This window comes from Lygodium microphyllum, chromosome 23 (genome assembly GCF_053477565.2).
Source record: "Lygodium microphyllum isolate KBCC chromosome 23, Lygodium_microphyllum_v1.1.10, whole genome shotgun sequence".
NCBI lineage: Eukaryota > Viridiplantae > Streptophyta > Polypodiopsida > Schizaeales > Lygodiaceae > Lygodium > Lygodium microphyllum.
In genome coordinates, this window is record NC_141157.1 from 34,901,872 (window position 1) to 34,923,977 (window position 22,106).

The 22,106-nt window shown below is 43.4% G+C and overlaps 1 protein-coding gene across 4 annotated transcripts in view; it reads left to right on the forward strand.

The window, feature by feature from the left end:
• Positions 1-558: 558 nt before the first annotated feature.
• The window catches only part of LOC148016052 (chromophore lyase CRL, chloroplastic-like), a 110,608-nt gene continuing 89,060 nt past the window's right edge, over positions 559-22,106 (forward strand). For all 4 annotated transcript variants that reach the window (XM_087664755.1, XM_087664753.1, XM_087664756.1 and 1 more), the window contains exon 1: positions 559-847. In XM_087664755.1, the coding sequence (XP_087520881.1) occupies positions 590-847 (258 nt within the window). In that variant the 5' untranslated portion in view covers positions 559-589. The remainder of the gene's footprint in view (positions 848-22,106) is intronic.

The following is a 22,106-nucleotide window of genomic DNA, read 5'->3' on the forward strand; positions in this document are numbered from 1 at the left end:
TTGAATTACTTTTTGAGTAATTCAATCAATCCAACCAAGAGTGAGTGAGTCTCAACCATTAGAATAGATTATAGGGATGCCTTGGTAAGGATGATGCTAACAAATAAGATAAGATTGTTTGGATTGCTTAAAGGGTGATGTTAACAATATATAAGATAAGTGTAATTCAATTAGTCCACCCAAGAGTGAGTGAGACTCAACCATTAAAAGAGGATTATAGGAATGCCGTCGTAAGGGTGATGCTAACAAACAAGATAAGACCGATTGGATTCTTAAAGGCTTATGCTAACAAATAAGATAAGTGTAATTCAATAAGTTCAAACAATAGTGAATGAGCCTCAACCATTGGAATAAATAAGTGTAATTCAATCAGTCCAATCAACAGTGAATGAGCCTCAACCATTGAAATAGATTACAGGAATGCCCTCTTAAGGCCCATGCTAGAAGTATTAAATCAATTCAACCATTGGAACAGGTCATAGGAATGCCCTCTTGAGGTGGATGCTAATAAAATAAGGTAATGAAGAAACATCTATTTGATTCAAGTGACAACCTTAATTGCAAAATACAAGGAAAACTTTGCGCTCTCATGAGCGCAGCAATGGCAGGTGACGAAGAGCCATTCCATGAAAGGGGCGACGCTGCACCCCCGCCAAGTAACAGCAGTGATGGTGGAGACGGTGGTGGCGATGGCCGCAGGGCGAAAGGCGTAGTGGTGAAGGCGCTGTGCCTGCTTGGAGGCGCTCTTCTCATCAGTAAGCTCGTCATCATCAGCAGCAGCAGCAGGAGGAAGAGCAGCCAATGGGATCACACAAGGAAATTTGTGGCCTCCCTCACAGGAGAAAAGGTTTGCATTATGGCTCTGAAAAAGGAAAAGAATGGGGATACATTGCTACAGATACTTTTTGACAGTATCAGTGCTAGGCTCCAGCACTTACAGAGATTATAGGCTTGTTTATTTGAAGTGGAAAAATTTAGTTGCAAAAAACATATTTGCACATGCTCTTTGACAGTATCAGTCCTTTTAGGCTCTAGCACTTACAGAGTTTAGAGGCTTGTTTCTTGGAGGGAGAAGAAAGCAGGGAATTTTATTAAACTTGAGAAAGTTATGACAGCTACTCCTCTGATAGTGTCAGTCCTCCCGGCTTCCAGCAAGTCAGGGACCATCTACAAAGCATAGTGCCTTAAAGTCCTTTGTTTGGCGGGGGGGGGGGGGGGGGGTTTCTTTCGTTTTGTTTTGTGGAGAGAAGTAGCAACTCCTTAAAAAAAAAAGAAAAAAAAGTAAAATGTAATTTTTATGCTGCTCTTATGCAGTTTCAGTCTTCCCAGCTAGACAAAAACATTCAGAGAGCTTTCAGCTTCATCAAGGCTTTTATGTATTACCATTGTCTTGCATCATGTAGCATGATTCAGCATTAAATTGGTATTTGAAAAAGCAAAAGTATTATCAAGAATGGAAAATACATTTGAATACGGAGTTACGAGGTGGATATCTTCTTGAAGTCCGTTCCCTTGCCTTTGATTCATCCTTATTATGTTCCTTACATATTTAGGCATTGGCCAAAGGTGGGGAATCCATGGTCATGATAGTGCTTTCAAGTTTCCACGAAGTTGCTTCGTAACAAGGATCAAGATTCAACTACTTCTACTCTCTGTGGTTAGGGATTGGTAGAATCAACCTCGACACCAGTGTCTTTTCAAGGCACCTTGGTGGTGGCTTGATCACCCACCACTTGGACATTCATGGTCCTACCTTAGTGTCATTGTTGTCTGTACTTTGGAAGGTCTTTCAGCATTGTATATTTTAATGTACTTATCACCCACGATCTGAAAGAGGGTATCAACATTTACATATCATTGTTATGCAGGCATACAATTTCAATGCATTGCACATTGGAAAGATATATTCTCCAATACCATAATGGAAACAAATATGTCAAGGAGTAGTGGCAGTATAAAAAAAAAAGAAAAAGTGAGGGCATTAGAGGTAAAAAAAAATTCCACACAAAAATCCCAAGTTAAATGCTTGCTCAAAGAACTAAATGTGCATGAGTGGTCATTGTCTATATAGACACTAGCGAAATAAACTAACCAATCTACCTAGAAAGTGATATAAATATAGTAGACTGGATGGCACGGAAAGTGTCTCCTAAATGATCGGAAAAAGGAATAGTAAGTAACATCCTGCTATTTGCCCTTGCTTTTACTCCTGCTTTTACCTTTACTTCTTGCATTATCCCTCTTTTCTGACTTGTCTCTAAGATGATAGGCTGAACCACCACTTTCTCCACTGGACTTTCTTCCTCATTGAGAATAGAGCCTTTGACACCATCAAAGGTTAAAGCAGGGTTGTTGCTTAGTGAAACAACCAAAGACTCCTAGCCGTTAGACAAAGTCATCAATAAGAAAATAGCCTTCAACATTGAAGGGTTGCAAACCAGTCTTGCAACAACTGACTCAAAATCCATGTGAAAGCACTCAAATGCTCCGATGTTGGCTTAGACTCATCCAATTCCATGTTTACAAGCCTGCGCATGAGATGCACTTGATTTACTAGAGTTGTATTTTTATAAGTGTCCATAAACTTTTTCCATATGGTATAAGCCGTATCGTAACGCTTAATGTCTGTTAGTACATCATCAAATACTGCCATTTTAATGTATGCAATGGCCTTCTTGTTGAGTCCAGCCCAATCCTCATCTTTCATTGTTGTAAGCTTGATTTCCAAGAGAGCATCGTTACAATCCTTGAGAAACAAAATGCCTTGCATCCTGTCTTTCCACAAGTCAAAGCCAATGCTATCAAACCTCTTGATTTCGAGAAGGGATTTAGTGTCACTGCTGCTAGAAGCATTAGTGGTCATTATTCAACAAAGTGCCAAGTACCAATGCTGTATTTTATGATAGTAAACATTAGGCTAGATATTAAGCTAATTTCAATCAGAAATTTTAGGAGATAAGAGCAAGAGTTGATCCAAGTTCATGTATAGCAGTAGAAGGAATGACTTTCAACAATATAACTGAGATTTCAGTATATAATCCATGCATACACCACTGCAAAGTGACTACCACTTCAGCAACATCACCAAAAATACATTTGCAACAATCGTAGATCTGTAAGTGATCACTAAGACTGCTGCACCATGAATATTCAATAATATATCAACTCAATGGGAGCTGTCAACCATGTATTGTATACATATGTGCCCAAAAGCACTTCCGATACATAGAAACACCAGAATTCTCTGCAAATTTTTTCAAAATCTCACAAGTGGGAGATAATAAGCTCGAATTTCATTGCTTACAGCACCAAGATTGCTTCAACAATGTTCCCAATGTACATTTCACAATTCAATTTTGCTTAAATTCATAAATTTCAGCAAAAGCCCCAAAATTTCATTGATCAATTTTGCCCCAATTGCATTAATATGTGTTCTCGAGGGCAAAAACAGACAAGTTTAGCAAAATTTTACAGAATTTTGCAAAAGCCCCAAATTTCTCGGGTCCAAATGTGCACCAACGTTAGTAAATTCGGCTCAATTGAGCAAAATTTCATTGATACATAAAAAACCCCAGAATTTTCAAGGCCAATGTACACAATTTTTGCAATTTCTAGGTCGAATGTCACTGTTATGTATGACTAGTATCAAATTTGGAAAAACCCCTAATTTTTCGGACATAAATATACACAAATCTGGGAGTTGTGCTTATGGGTGTAAATCCTCATTAATGAGAAAGGGAATAATTTGTAGGGAATAACAAAATAAAAAATATGACGAAAGCGGGCCTGCCATAGCGTGGCGCCCATTGACTTGCCTCGCACCTGGCCCATAATGCCACGTCATGCCAGGGCTATCGTCTGCTGACTTGCCGTATCAAGCCTGAATTGCTACGTGATGTCACATCTGCCTGACCTATTATCTGTCGTTGTAACTGCCCGATCTGTCATCTGCCGTAACAGCTGGTCTCCATGCGTCCTTGTTAAGTCGCGATAGCTGTTGATTGCCTACGCCTGACTAGTTTGGTTAGAATGACACTGGCCTGCTCCCAATGACTGATAGAAAAGGTGAACTGGTTGACTCCTTCGTGCGTGTAGAACTAACTCGCACTGTCCTTAGGAAGCGTGCACACTCATGCCACAGCTTCGATACCAGTTTGTTGGGACGAGTGCGCGATGACGTGTAAGACAGAAATGAAGTAGAAGCAGTGTTGAGAGTGAGAGTGAGAGAATCCTAAGATGAGTGTAGCAATTGAGTTACGGTACGCAAAGAATAAAATGTATTTGCATGTTAGGATACAAATAAGAGTGTGTTCACACTCGTAAGTTTATACACACGGAGATTAAAGGGACTTTATATCCGTAAGAGTGTGTTTACACCCGTAAGTTTATATACACGGAGATTAAAGGGACTTTATACCCCAACAAATCTTCAGTCATGGAAAGCTTCAAAGGAAGCTTTTATGGCTGCCCACAAGAAATCCTTGCATGCTGAGCTCCATGTCTTCAATTTGGGTAAGAGAGGTTAAGAATGGTTGAAGGAGCTCTTGAGGGCTGAGATTTCAAAGGTGGGAAGGCTTGGGCTTTTGGAGAAGGGTCTAATAAGACCTGGTTCCTGACTTGTTTACTCTCTAGTTCTGTTAGTGTAAAAGAAAGATGGATCTTGACGCATGTGTGTGGAGTAGAGGGCCCTCAATAAAATTTCTATTTGGAATAGGTTTCCCATTTCAAGAATTGATGATATCTTGGATAGATTGGATGGATGCAAAGTATTCAGCCGGATTGACTTGAAGAGTCGCTATCATCAAATAAGGATTGCTCCTCAAGATATTCATAAAACAGCATCCAAAATAACTTTTGGTTTGTATGAGTTTCTTGTGCTACCATTTGATCTCACAAATGCTCTTGCAAGCTTTAATAGAATGATGAAAAGAATCTTTAGTGCATATTGGAAGTTTACATGTACTTTCTTTGATGATATTTTGGCTTATTCGAAAGATGAAGAAGAGTATAAGCAACACTTGAAAATAGTGTTTTAAGAACTCCGCAAACACAAACTTTATGTGAATGGCAAAAAGAGTGAACTTTTCTTAGAAGAGATTCACTACTTGGGCCATATTGTATCCAAAGAAGGGGTTCAGATGGATCTAGAAAAAGTTAAGGCTATTGTGGAATGGCCAGAATTGGCTAGTGTTCATGAAGTTCGAAGTTTCTTGGGATTATACTCTTATTACAAGAGATTTATTAAATGGTTTGTAATGGTTGCTGGACCATTGCATGATTTAACCAAGAAAGCAGTGGCATTTTGATGGACCAAACTAGAGAAGGAAGCTTTTCAAGCTCTAAAGTTCTATATCAGCAAATGATCTGTTTTGATTATATCTAATTTGTCGAAACCTTTCTTTGTGGAACATGATGCTTCAGGAGATTGCATTGATGTAGTCTTGAACCAGGAAGGGGATGTAGTTGCTTATGTAAGCAGAAGGTTGCAAAATGTAGAAAATAATGCTACTATCTTTAAAAAGATGCTAATGGCCATCATTCAAGCTTTAAAAGATTAGAGATACTATCTTTTAGGTGGAGAATTTCTTATCAAGACGGACCATGACAGTTTGAGACATTTTTTGAACCAACCAAAGATTTTTGAAAAGCATATTCGATGGGCCAATTATTTAGCTCAATTTAACTTTGAAATACTGCATGTTCTTAGGCAAAACAAGGTAGTTGATGCCCTATCAAGGAGATCTCAGATTCATACAATGTCCATGATTGATCATATAGATTTTACTAGTATGAGGGACATGTATGCTTTTGATGAAGATTTTAAAATCATTTGGGAGAGTTTATAACTTGGAAAAAGGGTAAACTTCTATGTTATCAAAGATAGAGTTTCTTTGATGGAGAATAAGTTGTGTGCTACTAAATATTTTAGGCCTAAAGTTATGGGAGAATATCAGTGGCTCCTTACATGGCTCATCGTGGTATTTTGGCCACAACCAAGACACTTGGAATATATTTCTTTTGGTCGAGTCTTCAACGAGACATTGAACAATTTATCAAAGAATATATTGTGTGCCAAAAGATTAAGTTTGATTGCTAAAAGCTTATAGGTCTTTTGCAACCATTGCCAATTCCGAGTTAACCTTGGGAAATCATTGCTATGGATTTTATTTTTGGCTTGGTCAAATCAACGAATGGCAATGATGGCATATTGACTATTATTGGTAGGTTTAGTAAACAGACTCATTTCATTTTAGTCAAGAAGACTATCAAGTCTTAACATATGACTAGAATATTTATTCAACAAATCTTTAAGTATCATGGGTTACCACAATCCATTGTGGGTGATAGAGATCCATGAACCATTGGTCTCTTTTGACCAGTTGTTTTTGAAAATTTGGATACAAAGCTTACATTTTCTTATTCTTATAATCTTTAAACAGATGGTCAAAGTGAGATAGTGAAACTCACAATATTGGAAATGCTGAAGTGCTATTGCTATGAATCCAACCAACAATGGAAAAAGTATTTACCTTTGGTAGAATATGCCTATAACAACACAGTTCATACTTCTACAGCAAGGTAAAGTACCATTTAAGATCATATATGGAAAACCACTATTATTACCTATTCTTAAGACCAAGAAAAAAATATTTCATGCCGATGAGTTTGTGCTTGTTATGGAAACAGCTTTTGCCCAAGTTAGATGAGCTATCCAAAGATCTTAAGAAAAATAAAAGAAAGCAGCAGATAAGTATCGAAGGTAATTGATTTCACAAAAAGGAGATTGGGTTATGTCTAAAGTTTGACAAAGGTCATCTAAGAAGCCCTAACAAGCCTTTATTCCAAGTCACTAAGCTTGTAGGAAGAAATTATGGGCCATTTCAAGTCACTGAAAAGATTAATAATATTTGTTACCAGCTACAACTTCTAGAGCATTGAAGAAGCTACAATGCTTTTCATATCCATCTTTTGAAGCCTTATGAAGGGTCTCTACCATTGGAACCTGTAATAGAGGATCCACTTGAAGTAGATGAGCAGGAGGAGATACTTCAACCAAATCAAATAGTCTTTTATATGATCAAGAAACAAAGAAGAAACATTTCTAGAAAATTCCTTTTGAAATTTAAAAATTACTCTAATTTAGATTCTAAATAGATGCTAGGAGAGCATTTTAAAGACTATCCAGAAATACTTGTAGCTTATAAATAAATTGTAGGATTAGTAATACTTCAAGCAACGTCTTGAGGACGAGACAGGTTTCAAGAGGGAGGGATGTAACAAGCCTTTTGTATATGGTTTAGGTACTTGGTGCCCGTAGTTTTGTTTCAATAAATTCTTGAAAAGGGGGAGAGGTTGATTCCCCTCTCAATGTGGTGTCGACTCCTCTCTCTTTTTTTTTCCGTAATGGATGTTATATTTATAAAGTACTAAACGACAAAAGAGTTACAAAAGTCATGGCAAAGACGTAGAGGAAATTGCCATATGCCAGGGAAGTAAGTCCTTCCGAGGGAGTAAGTTAGAGTGCCGAATAAGATCTATCTGCCAATGCAAGAGACCTTTAAGCTTAGCAATATGTCCCTGAACATTAGAGGCTGAATCAAAAGGAAAAACATTCTGAATGGTCCAATTGTGCCAACAGCCCCAGTATCTAAGAAAGTGAAATAAAATCTTCATTTGCGACTGTGCCGGTGTGGGGTATTTGGGCCGCACAAAAATCCAATTAAAAGGGCTTAGCGAGAAACCAACCACTGCTCGCCAAACCGCTGACAAGAGTGACCAGATTTTCTTAGCGAGAGGGCAAGAAATAAATCGATGACGGGCCGATTCCACAATGGTGGAAAAAAAGAAACAATTGCCGTTGGAGATTCGACGCTTGGAAAGGGCTGAAGCAAGAGGAAGACCACCAATCATCACCCTCCAAAGAAAGACCTTGCATTTGAAAGGAGTTGTCTTGTTCAACCACCCCTCCATCACAGTTACTTTCCACCATGACTGAGATTTACGCAATCCCCATACAGTATTAGCTTTAGTAACCAACCATTGATGATCTTTAATCAGAAGATGGTACACCTGGTTAGCTGAGGCCTTTTCCAAATTCAGCCAGCCTGCAAGGTTCCAGTCCTGCCAGGGATGATGCGAAGCAAGGGCAGGAAAAGGTTGTCTACTCTGGAGCACCATCAAAAGCTGTCTCCATAAATCACGGTATCCACGAGGGATCCTAAAAAGCCTCCTGGCTGTACGAAACGATATCAACACATTGCGATTGGCAAGGGTGGTATCTGCAAACTGAAGTCAAGCCCAAACGTACCATGCGGTTAAATTTTGGTGTGAGCTCATGTTTGCCTTCCCAAGAAAGTAATCGCGAGGCTGCCAACAATTCCAATTGAAAAGAGTTAGTAGCTAAGCGGTCCTCCGCTGGATGCCACTGAGCCTTCTGGAGAATCAATTTCCAGGAACATACCAAATGAGCAAGCAGGGATGATGAAGGACTAGAAAACCGAGAGTCTGCATTAAGAACATGCCACCGGGAGCTCCGAATTTGGGTATTACCATGCACAAGCCCGTGATCCTCAAGAAAATAATGGGCTATAAAGACCCACGGGTGATGATCCAAGCACATGGCACGAAAAAGAGACCAATGGAGTGCCAACATATGAGTTTCGGCATCCAAAATAGCCCCATCATCCATGCGTTTGGGGGTACATGCATGCGACCGAGAAATCCATGAAATGCCTGCATGCAAGGAGTCCTTCCATAACATGAAACGAATGTACTGAGTAAGAGCATTCAATGTAGTAGTAGTCCAAGGCAGCAATGGCAAGAAATATGTGAGCATTGGCAACATAATTGTCTGAGCCACTTTGAGGCGAATATGGAAGGGCCAAGCCTGTGACTTCCAATACAGAAACTTAGCTGCCAGTTTCTGTGAAATCCACTCTAGTAGTTGCTTTGGCCGAACATCAACACCCAAAGGGTACCCAAGATGCCCGACAATGAAACCACGGAAAACAACCATTCCCTGCCAGTCCAATGACTGCAAATCTGACTCCGTGCAATTGAGAATGGCTGATTTCAAAGCATTGATATAAAGACTAGAAGCACGACCAAAGAGAGTCCAAACATCTAATGCTTTGCGAAGATTATCCTTGTTCGCACGCAAAATCATAAAGCTGTCATCAACCAAGGATTGACTAATGAAGTGCTGTCCAAAAGGAAGAGACAATCCAGCCAACTGAGTAGAAGCTGCCATATGAGATAACATCAAAAGAACCGGATGAGTCGCAAGGGCAAAAAAGAGAGGACTCAAAGGGCAACCCTGTCTCACAGAGCATGCAAGGACAAATGGCTCGGTAACACCACCATTCAGCATAACTCGCGAAGAAGCCGCAGCACTAATGGTGTAGATCGAATGAGACATCCGAGTACCAAAGCCCATAGTAGACATAAGTTCTGCAATGAAAGACTAGTCTAAATAATCAAAAGCCTTTTCCAGGTCCAATTGAATCAATACCACCTCCTGATTAGAGTGCCTTGCATAGTCAATAGCCATTTCCACATTTAAGACATTATGCAGAATGTTTCGGCTCTTAATGAAACCATATTGAAGAGGATGCACAATGGCAGGAAGATGCTTATGGAGCCGAATCGCCATCACTTTGGAAAATATTTTATACATAGAACCCATCAAAGAAATTGGTCGCTAATGTTTCAATATAAACGGCGAAGGAACTTTTGAAAGCAGTTTGATAAGTCCTTCTTTCCATGAGGAAGGCATGAATCCCGTTTCCCAAACCTATTGAAACATAGCCGTCAATGGTTTCACCAGTCAGGTAGCAAAAACCTCAAAGAATTCATTGGTGAGACCATCCCAACCTGGACTTTTATCCTTGGGCAAGTGTAACAAAACATCCATAACCTCCGCCTTACGAATATCTGTCTCCAAAGTAGTTTGCATGTCATGTGGAATCCTGATTGCGGACCAAATCATAGAAAACTGAGCGGGCATGAGTAATTTGGTCAGAAGGTGAAGGAGTAGAACCAAGAAGGTCTAGAAAATAATTCCTACACATATTCACAATAGTCTGAGGATCAATGACCATTTGACCTTCTGCATCCTGGAGTCTAGTCATATTCTCTCGAGCAGGAGATGCATGGAGAGCTCGAAAGAACTTATGAGTCTGACAAGCACTATCTTGCAAATTCTCGGTCAAATTTTGCAATTTGGCCTGCTGATAAGATTTCAACTGAAACTCTTTAATAAGATCAGCCAAACGCATAGCCAATGGCAGCAGAAATACATCATCTGGAGTCTCCACCAGTAGAGAACGAACCAAAGCCAGTAATTCCTCTGCTGCTTGTTGACGCCGCTGACAAAGAGAGGCATGATGGATTCCATACTGCCGAACAACCCGCTGCACATTGGAGAGCAATCGTTCAAAAGAAGCATTGCCCTCAGAGGAGAAGTCCAATAAAAATCTATCAATCAATTGCTGCATATAACCCTGAAAGATTGAATGCTTCAATAGACGAGTTGAAACGCAAAGGGAGTCTATCCAGAAATTGCTTAAAAGGTGCAATGGGTTGTACAAGCATCTCAAACTGTAGAGGAAAATGGTCCAACAAGGCATATTGCTGCAACACTTTCATTTCTAGCATCTCAGGAAGAAAAGCATCATCCTACATGATGTACATGTGGTCCAACCGTGACCATGTAGTTGTATACTGCGCAGAATGAAAAGTAAACCCTGTAGAAGAAGGGTGTAGCCATGACCAGAGATCTTGCTTAAGCACGGCAAGAGCAAACGCATTCCACGCACGGCTTTCCGGAGTGTCCATCACCGAATGCTCTGATGTGGACTGTGAAGGATCAATACAGATATTAAAATCCCCCATAAAAAAACCCCGTTTGCCAAGTGACAAGGAGGTCTGCAAAGTATTCCAAAGATCCCGGCGGGATAAAGGGTCATTTGGAGCATAAAGCCCAATTAACCATAAGATCTCTCCTTCAAATAAAACTTCAATCACCACAAAACGACCATGTACATCATTTTTAATAAAAACAGGCCGATATTTCTCATGTACAATCATAAGCACACCAGAATAATGCATAAAACAAGCGAAACCCATGGCAATCCACAACTTTTCTTGCTTCACCGTGACTCTTGTGCTCAACAGCACACAAGACATCCCACTGATTCTCATGCAATAAACTCCACATGGCATGTTGCTTATTGCGAGAACAAATGCCTCGCACATTCCACGTGGCTATTTTCATGTGTACTCAAAAAAGAAAATCAGGAACGAGGCAAAGCTTGCCTCGATTTAGCCTTTTCTGCTAGAATGTCAAGGACTCCCTCATTCAAAAAATCAGCTAACATGGCAAAAGAGTTTTGACTGCCAGATTTAGAGGTAGATGGTATATCCACTGTCTTGGGGATGGAACGGGGATAACGACGATCCCATGGGGTAATCACGTTACCTCTAGCATCAAAAGCCAACTTAGCAGGTGGGCCCTTCGGACCATCTGTATATACTTTCCTAGTGGGCTGATTGCGAGGAGCAGAAGAAACCATAGCCTGAGTAGTGTGCTCTGAAGACAACATGTCTTTCCTGCGCATATAAGTACGCAAGGAATCTTGTGAAGCATTAGGCATAGTATCCGCCATGCCAGCATCAAACCTTTTACCTTTTTTGGCACGTACATCTACCCAGTCATTGTCACGGGAATCCAAACCCAAAACATGTTATTTGCCTTTATCCAAAACTTTAGGTGGCTGGGTCGCATCCTACGACGTAGCATCAAGCACCATATCTTCCATGGGAGGCAAAACATGCTCAGCATCTGAAGTCGGTTGCTTCGCTGGACATTCGGCCATAAAATGCCCCAGTTTCCACACGAAAAACAATGCCCTGTAAAGTTACCCCATTTCAAACGAAAGTGCAAAGGTTGGATGCCAGAGCAATTAAGACGTAACCAAGCAGGCCTTTTCCGAGCAGTGTCCCATAACATACACAAACAGTTACGATTCGTGGCCCTTAGGCTCGGGGGAACCAAAACAGTGCACACAACGGCCATGGCATCCTTTAACAGTGGCCAATAGACAGCCGGATAGTTTTCCACTTCAACCCACACCGGGCATTCGCGTTGAAGCAAGCGCTGAAAATCTGCCATTGGGCGCCATGGCACAACATGGACCAAACGGCGATCAAAGAACAATGGCAGTTTAGTCAGCAGATCGGCATGATGCTTCTCAGATTTCAACAGCACCTCATAAAAGCCTCGGGGCCCAACAAAAATCTCTTCAACACACTCTCCTTGTAGTAGACTTTGCAGCCACTGGCGAATATAGGAAAGCACTGGGATCCTACCAGTGAAGAAGAGTATAACATCACATTCATAAAACACTGAGAATGAGCGCAAAACATTTTTAGGATCCACAGTGGCTTCCAGAACATCTTCAGTTGGTAGAGTCAGAAAACGCTTCATGATTATGTTGAACATAATCACCAAGCAGAGTGTTGGCAAACTCCAGCAAATGCTCCCAGTCAACATCCTGAGAATCCACAGAATCAGAAGCAACCTGAGCATAAGAACGTTCCTGATGATCTATTGTATCTTCCGAAGTATGCTTGGTGCGTTTGCCCGCAGGTTGGAAGTTAGGACCAGGTGGCATCTCCTCTGTGCAAGGAACCATATCCTCTGGTTTCTCTGTTTCAGAATCCGGACCAAGGGCTGCCACCGTTTGGTCAATAAAGGCCATGTCCAGACCAGCCATGTTGTATCACCACTTTAACAAGAGATCTGAAACGATTTGCAGGGCGTTCTCTCTCTCTCTCTCTCTCTCTGCACGTGACCCGTGTGATCAGGCACTCCCTTTCTCAGACGATGTCACTTGCTGGCTAGGGTTTACTGCAGCGCGGCGCCACTCCAGATTTAAGACAAGCACGATTACGAGAGCAGCAGGACGGTCGAATTTGGTGGGCATCTGTAGGGCGAAACGTTATAGGGCAGAAGATCGATGCTTCAAGTCGCAGCTCTGTCCAATAGCGTCAGTTCACTCTGCAGGTCGACTAGAAATTTTCAGGAAGGCAGAGGCAGGACACGATGTCACAGGCAGGGCAGACGGGACCGTGTGCTGAACTGAGGAACTCAGACAGCGCGCGAGGCAGGTGAGGACTTGCGCAGGTCAAGGGAAGCATATCCACTGGTCCGCCATCAAAAGCTCTCTCTCTCTCTCCACGATGCCATCCTCTCTCTCTCTAGCTGTTCTCTCTCTCTCTCTCTCTCAATCTCTATCTTTTAACTTTCATGGTGATAATTGATAGAGTCGGTTAAGTTCAAAGTATTGTCGTTCTTATGTTCTTCCCGCGCCGACATGAAGGTGAAGAGTACGTTCTTGATAATATTTGGATGTCCTAAACTGGGTCTTTTATACATTATACATCTCAGTTAATGTGACTGGGTGTTTAAACCCTAGTTCCCATGTATCCCACTCGTTGCAACTTTGTTTCAATAAATTCCCGTAAAGAGGGAGGGGTCGGTTCCCCTCTCAATGTGGTTTTAACTCTTTTTTCTGTCTCTCTCTATCTTCTAATTTTCATGGTGATAATTGATTGAATTGTTTAAGCTCAAAGTATTGTCATTCTCGTGTTTTTCCCTGCGCTTACATAGCCTTAGTGGAGTGATGAGCTATTGTAAGTAACAGTAGATAGATGAAGCAAAAAAGATGGGTGAAAGGAAGGGAGATTGCCCTAGGAGATTGCCATGTGTTGCTGTGAATATGTTGTATGACTCCATTTTGAGAAGGGAAGTTGGTAGAGGTGAACCGGTGAGAGATGCCATGCTTCTGTAGAAACTTGGTGAGCTTGTGGGAGATAACCTCACCACTAGAATCAATCCACATACATCCTACTTGACGACTAGTTTGGTTATGCACCAATAGTACCCATGTTGAAAAGTAGATGAACGCATTAAATTTATGCTTTAGAAAATATATCCACATGTATCTAGAAAAGTCATTCACTATTAAAAAGTACATCGTGCCGTTAAGGGTGGTTGTGGATGTTGGCCCACAGAGATCAACATGAATTAATCTCAAAGGTACCTCAACTCTATGTGTAGTCTATTGAGGGAATGGAGTACAGTGCTATCTCTCGAGTTGACAAGTTGGACAGACATCCTTGGACAGTTTAAGGTGTGGAAGACTCTCAACCATTTGATGGCATCAAAGCTCATAGAGCAAGTTACACCCAAGGTGTTCGAAGTGATAATGCCAAAGGTGCTCCTTGTTCGCAGGCTCTCGTGTGGTGGATAAAGCTTGGAAGCGGTGGAATTTTGAGTCCTTGGTTGTTGGATGGAAAAGAAACTGGGTCATCAGGTAGAGGCTACTAGGTTGTGCCTTGTTGTGAGCAATCATTGAACTAGTCTAAGAGTCTATGACGTGGATTGTGGTTGCTGTAAAGAAAACTGCTCGCTCCAATTGGCAAAGCTGCTGAATGGACGAAAGGTTCACACCAAGTTGGGGAACATAGTATACATTCTCCAACGAAGGGAGATCTCGGCCCTTGTCACAATATCAAACTTGTCGTGACCTAGACCATGGATCTTGACTGAGAAGTTGTTCCCACACCAGACAAAATGTCTTGGATGGGGGTTATGTGATGGGCGGTTCCACTATCCATGATCCAAACAGGAGATGTGCTCTATGTGGGGTAAAGTGGGTCTTTGGAGTCGCCTTGTCAAGAGGTAACTCGTAAATATGGACTAAGCTTGAAGCCTTTGATGTCTCCACAGAGACAAGGTGAGCCTCATGCCAAGTAGACCAGCTAGACATGTCCTCTGGAGTTGAGAACGATATTGGCTGTGATGGCTAATCGGTGGTAGTGTGGGTTTGGTTGGTGGCAGTGTGGGTTTGGTCTCGCCACTGCCCTTGATTTTGGTTGCCATCACCCTGCCTCCCCTATTGGGAGTTACTCGATTGAGGGGTAGGGGTATGAGTGTTTTGTTTTGGTTGTATATCTCTTGCCTTTGATCGATACTTGTTAATTTTTGGTTTTGATTTGGAATTTGGGTTTGATTTTGTTTTTGGTTTTGAGTTTGATTTTTCTTGCCTTGTCCTTACTACCCCCTCTAAGAAGAGATAACAAGAGCCCCCTCTATGGAGGAAGCACTATGAAACTGATTGAATAACCAAGCGTAATGCATAGATGACACTCAAATTCATAGAATATAGGCATGGTGCGTTGTGAGATTACTTGTTGCACAAAACGGGAAGTATTTTTGTTGGATATGGAGCTCATGAAGATGGACTAGTAGGCTATGGAGGGTGAAGCTCCATGGTAGAGAGAGAGAGAGAGAGAGAGAGAGAGAGAGAGAGAGAGAGAGAGAGAGAGAGAGAGAGAGAGAGAGAGAGAGAGAGAGAGAGAGATGTGAAGACATAGACACAGAGGGCAAAACTCAAACCCTAAATGCAAAACTCAAAACTCAAACCCTAAACGCAAAAACTCAAAACTCAAACATAGAAACTCAAACACAAACAGAAGAAGGGAAAGAGAGAACACAACTCTAAAGTGAATGAATGCTGTAAATGAATGTAAGAGTGTATAGTGTGCTCAAGGACAGAGCAATGTTGGAGTGTGACATCCATTGGAGACGGATCCCAAGTCTATGACCACTAGTCGGAGTGTGAAGAGAGAGAAAATTGCAAAACGATGGTACCAGAGGCTGCTGGAGAACCAAATGCAAGTTGTAGAAGATGCAGAGGGCAGAGGGCGGCCCCAGAAGCCTGCAAACGTAGTAGACAGAGTGTCGCTTGATGGAGGAGGAGGGCTGCCTATTGTCGCCAACAGCCAGAAGTTGCAAACGCAGAGGACAGATGAGGGTGGAGGTGCTGGCGATGAGGAACAGGGCCAAACGCAGTAGGAGGGATGGCGCTAGACAATGGGTGACAGCTGGAAGAAGGCGAGGGCACTGCAAGGCTGGATGGAGTGGTGGCAGCAGTCGCGAAGGCTGGACAGCCACGTGGAGGTAGACTGATGGCTGAAATCTACACTGGAGAGTGTGAAACCTACCGAATGGGGCTGAATGGGGGGGAGCTTGTCTATTTATAGATGTGGAAGGGCACCCCAAAAAATTAGGGTTTTCACTAAACTCTCTCGAACCGCTCCCTGTTTTAGGGTTTCCATTGAACTCTCTCGAACCGCTCCCTGTTTTAGGGTTTTTACTCTAAAAGAGCATTTTTAGTGTGTTTTGGGGCTGTTTAAGAGGCTAATCAACAAGTAATGCATGTTTTAGCTCAACAAGAGAGAGATCTTGCAAGTACACAACAAACTGAATAGATTGATGTGATAGATTGTGATGTAAGTACAAGTGATTGGGCCTGAATATATAGGCTGAGGTATCCACCTACAGCTTTGACCCTCGTTAAATGCTAAGGGGTGTAAAAGGCGTTTACACCTAAACACACACTTTTACACACAATAATGTATATTCGTATATGGGGAAATAAATTTAATAAATCCCCTCTTTAGTTCATGGGTGGCTGAACCCATGAACAAAACACACCGAAAAAAGAAAAGGGAAGGGCTTACCTCTAAGAGGTAATGTCTAATCGCGTATAATGATTTGGGAAAGGAGATACTTAAGTGAGAGAGATACACTGTGAGAAAGATCATGATATGGTCTACCGAAAAGCTTAGACATGCTTCAGAGGTGCTTGTGCATCTCTTAGAGGTTGATCAAAAGCCAATGTGGGTCAGAGGCACTGGGTACATGACTAGAGCCCAAATGCATGGATATAGCTTTCGGGATAAACTCAGAGGTCATGTGATAAGTGGTTACAATCCCCTCTGAAATATCTCTCCTAATAGAATCATAAAAGAAAAGTACAAATCTTTTTGGATAAAAATCCGGCTAGAGTATCCCACACAGTAAGTGTTTGGAAAGGTCGTAAGACATGCATTGGCATGGTCAGTGTCTAATTCCAAAACACATTATTTATTTATTTAGGATTCGATTCAAAAAGCATACTGATAGGGTTTAGTATATCCAAGAGACAATGATTGAATAGATATATTAAGGGCCTTGTCAAAAGTAGTAGGTGGCTCATTAGGGTCACTATCAGCGGCATATTAGGCATGTCGCTTGTCTTGCTACTTGTCTTTCTTCTTGTAGCATTGGTTAATAGTGTGGCCAATATGCTTGTAGTATCGACACTTGAGTGGTTGTTAACATTGTGGCCAATACACTCGTAGTATCGATACTTGGGCTGTTGTTTCTTGGTGTAGAAGGCTATTGATGCTATGTCAACATCTTTGTTGCGTCTTTTGTTATCCTAAAGGATGGTGACCATTTCTTCATATTTTATCTTTGGAGCCATCTTGAGAGCTGTCATGGTTCCATGGAATTGTTCTTATTTCATTAGGCTATTAAGAAGTATAGCCTTTTTATCATCATCTAGACGGCTATTGAGAGTAGTCAATTGTGTTGGGTTTTTCACTTACGCCTCACTTACACCTACACTCACATAGGAGTATCGGTGATCAGTAGGGCATTGGGGTACTTTTTACTCTCGGTACAAGAGGTTTTTTTCCCCCAGACTGTCTTATTTCGTATGTGCTTATGTCATGCACTTACAGGCCCTTATCATGTTCGGGTGTGAACACCCCCTACAACCCTAAGGTTTAAGGATTGTACCTTGTACTTTCAGATTACACTCTTTCAGTCTATTGCATTGGGTGTCGTGCTTCACTCTCACACTGTCTACTGCACTTTGAGTTGAGCTTCGATCCTCACTCCATCTCACATTTGGTATTAGAGCAGTAGAACTCAGCTCGGCTAAGCTCAGCTCAGTTCATCAACATTCAGGTGTGCCCGCGAGCTCCAAAGGTCTGCAGCTCCATCTGCTTTGCTCTTAGCACCTGTAGAGTGCCGCCCTATGGTGCTCGTTTTGTAGCCTCCCAACCAGTGCCAATTAGCAAGGGAGTCTATCCGCCAGCCTGCCCGTATGTGTAGTGGTTCTATACCCGCTAAGTCTACCAGAGTAGCGCGAGGTCATCTTGCACCTGCCAGGCCACCTCTGTCCTTGCCACCCTACCTGCGTTGGTTGCGCCGCCCCTGGTCAGCGCGCATCAAGCCCGCCTCTGCTGACACCTGTAGCTGCCACGCCTGCCTCTGACGACGGCTGCGACGCCTAGTTTGCCTGTACTTGAGCCCTGCGTCCTGTGCCCTCCGCCTTGCGCCACCTGCCACCGCCCCTGCAGCTCGTCTGTATTCCCGTCCACCCACTGTGTCGCTTGTACCTGCCAGCTTTCCTGTACTTGCCGCCAGCTCGCTTGGAAGCGCCGCTTGCACTTGTACCTGGGCCTGTGCCTTTTACTTGCCCCTGCCACCCCTCAGCAGCGCCTGTGCTACCACACCAGCTGCACACGACTACAGCTGCCCCAACATCTTGTGGCCAAGGTAATTTTTTTTCAAATTACTTTGTTATTCTAGATTCATCTTTGGAAAAAGGAGCTTCTGTGGGGCCGACACAGAACTCTGAATATGTGTCCCAGACACGGTAGATGCAAATTTCTCGGGAAATTTATAAAAAATTTTGGGGCTTTTAAGTTTTTTGAAGACTTTGGCACATGTATTGCAGTCTCAGTTAGTGATAGACAATTTTGGACAAATTTGGGGTAAGAAATTTTGGGGTTTTTTCTCATACAGTGTTGTGGAACATTGAATGCACCTTGGACTGCATGGATAATAGATAGTTTTGACAGAGTGTACCTGAGTGTACTAATTGCAGCAAGCTATTTGCTGTAATTTCTGGAAAATTTGAGATTTCCAGGTTGGTCCAGCTTGGACATTGCTCTTTTGCGTCTTTTGGCATTGATTATCATGGCAAATTTAGGGAGGTGATGTCTTTACCTATGTATCCAAGGAGGATAGATTGGATGGTAACAACCACTCACTTTGGTCCTTCATGATGAAGAATGTGCTTGTTGTGAAAAATCTTTGGGATTATGTCAGTGGAGAAGAAGTTTGGCTTGGAGTTGTGGCTCTTGCGACTCCTCCTCCTCCAGAAGGACGTGGACAACGGGCACCTCAGCCTGTTCAGGTTGCTTCACTTCAGCCACTTCCCCAAAGATCAGCAACTCAAAAAGCATGGGATACACGGGATGCACAGGCTTTGTCGCTGATTGCATTGGCAGTTCAGCGGTCCATCATCCCTCACATTCGTTCTGCAGCTTCTTCACGAGAAGCTTGGCTAACTTTGGAGCAGATGTTTGCTGGTAAGAATGAGACTCGCATCTCTTTCTTAATGAAAGAGCTAGAGACATTGAAGATGGATGAGGGTGATTCTATGTAGGATCACTTGAACAAAATTCAAGACTTGTGTGAGCAACTTATGAATGTTGATGAGTACTAATCAGATGCACAGCTGATATCTACTACATTGAACTCATTACTTCCTTCGTACTTGGCTTTTCACATTGCCCTAAACCTCACAATGAGGATAGCTCCACAGCCTATTTCCTTTCTTCAGTTAGTCAGTTTGCTTCTAGAGGAAGAGCAAACAAGAAGAAATAGTGGTGTGGATGTCATAGCCTTTGAGCAGGCTTTTATGGCTAGACAGAAGGGCAGAGGCAGCCAAGTAAAGAATGCTACGCAGAGCTCTGGGACTTCATGTCAGAGTGCAGCGGTGCGGAAGCGTAGGACTGAGAGAGAGAGAACGCAGAGAGAGAAGGGAGAGAAAGAGACAGTGGACGATGAAGATCTGCTGTATATAGAATGCTGAATACAAAGATATACACGGGCGCAGTGCGCTGGACTGCGTGTCTCCACCTCGACGATGCGACCTGTTGTCCACCTCGAAGTTTGCTGCAGTCTGCATTGTCTGCTGTCTGAAATCTGTGAACAGAGACAGAAATCTGCACGGCACCGGTTTGTAATCTGCGACAGAGAAGCGTGGTCAGACTGCTGGAAACGTCGACTATAAATAGTCGAAAACTGCCATGAACTGGGGCGCCAGAAAATAGGGCGCAGCCTGAATAAGTCGGCTGCATTAAATGCAGGCGACTGGGCTGCAGGCAGTCGGACTGCCACGTGGCAGTCCGACTGCAGGACTGCCACGTGGCAGTCCGACTGCACAGTCCGACTGTGCAGCTGCCCTGCTGGTCCGACTGTGCAGCTGCCTGCCCTCCAAACAGGCTATGATCTCTAACACCCCCTCTCAGAGCCTGGACAGGGCAGAAGCCTGAGGGATCTGGAATGTTGCCGAAGGAGAGCATGAGGAAGCGCCTTCGTAAACAAATCCGCAAGATTGTCCTCCGTCTTGCAATACTCCACAGTGATGGTCTCATCCAGAAGCTTTTCTCGGATGAAGTGGTACTGAATCTCAATGTGCTTCGTCCGGGCATGAAAAACAGGGTTCCTCGCCAAGGCAATGCAACTCTCATTGTCACATCGCAGCAATGTAGGACGAGTCTGAGGGCACCCAAGCTCATCCAACAATCTCCGAAGCCACACACCCTCGCATGTGGTGGAAGACGCGGCCCGATACTCCGCCTCAGTAGACGAAAGGGCTACCGTGGGCTGCTTCTTGCTACTCCATGAAATAACACCTGCACCCAAAGTAAAGCAGTAACCTGTTGTAGACCGCCTGTGGTCCACGTCACCGGCCCAATCCGAGTCGCTCCAACCTGCAAGTACAAGATCTGACCCATCGGTCCCTACGGGGTAATGAATCCCCAAATCAGACGTCCCCCTTAGATACCGAAGTATCCTCTGAGCAGCCTGCCAATGCACCCTCTTAGGTTCACTCAGGAACCCTGCCAAGAGCCCAACAGCAAAACATAGATCAACCCTGGTGTTGAGAAGCCAAATCAAGGACCCTATCAATTGTCGATAGCGGGACGCATCCGCCAAAGGAGAAGCTGAATGGGAAGAGGCCTTCCAGTTCGGATCCATAGGAGTAGAGAGGGCCCGACAATCTTCCATCTCAAAAGACACCAAGAGCTCCTGTACATATCTCTGTTGGGAGAGAAAGATCCCCCTCTGAGACTGATAAATCTCATGGCCTAAAAAGAAATGGAGTAGCCCCAAATCCGTCATCTCGAACGTCCGATGTAAAGCTGACTTTGTCTCCTGGACCTGCCGTGCATCATCACCTGTGACAATCAAATCATCAACATATAATACAAACAGCACACAACCATCCTCGGAAGTGTGAACATACAGCTGCGGATCGGCCTTGGACCGCCGATAGCCCAACTGAGACTGGAGGAACGAATCAATCTTCTCGTTCCAAGCTCGCGGGGCCTGCTTGAGGCCATACAGGGCCTTCTTCAACCTGTAGACTTTCCCATCTGAAGAACCAAAGCCAGGAGGCTGCTCAACGTAGATCTCCTCCTTCAAATCACCATTCAGGAAGGCCGACTTCACATCCAACTGATAAACAGGCCATCTCCTATGGCCAGCCAAAGCAAGAACAACTCTAATGGTTGCCATACGAGCTGTGGGGGCAAAGGTGTCATGACAGTCAATCCCTGGGCGCTGAGCAAAACCCTTAGCAACAAGGCGAGCCTTGTGCTTATCCAAAGTACCATCACTGAGATATTTGGTCTTGAAGACCCACTTGACTCCAATCACCTTCTTCTTCGGGGGGCGTGGCACAAGTGACCAAGTGCCATTCCTCTCAATAGCCTCCAACTCAGCTTCCATAGCTTTCTTCCATGGGGCGGACTGTAAAGCCTCCTTCACGGAGGTGGGCTCTCGATCCTGCATAACACGGGACATCAAACAATAATTGGAGCAAGCAAGCTCCGAAGAATGCGCCTGGTGCCTCCGTGACCGCCGCGGACCATCCTGCGGTCCCCACTCCTCAGGAACCCCCTCGATCCCTGAATCACGGAGTGTGTCACGGGCCCAGCGAGGAGGAGGCCGAACCTCCCCTCGTCGTTCTCCATCAGCAGAAGACTCTGGAATGTCCACCGGGGGTAACTCCTCAGAAGGGTCCGGTGGAACAGTAGACTCTGTGTCAGAAACAGAATCATAATCAAAAGGCACGGGCTCCAGTGGAACTGTAGAAGGAGCCCAACTCTCCCCGGGATCTCCAAGA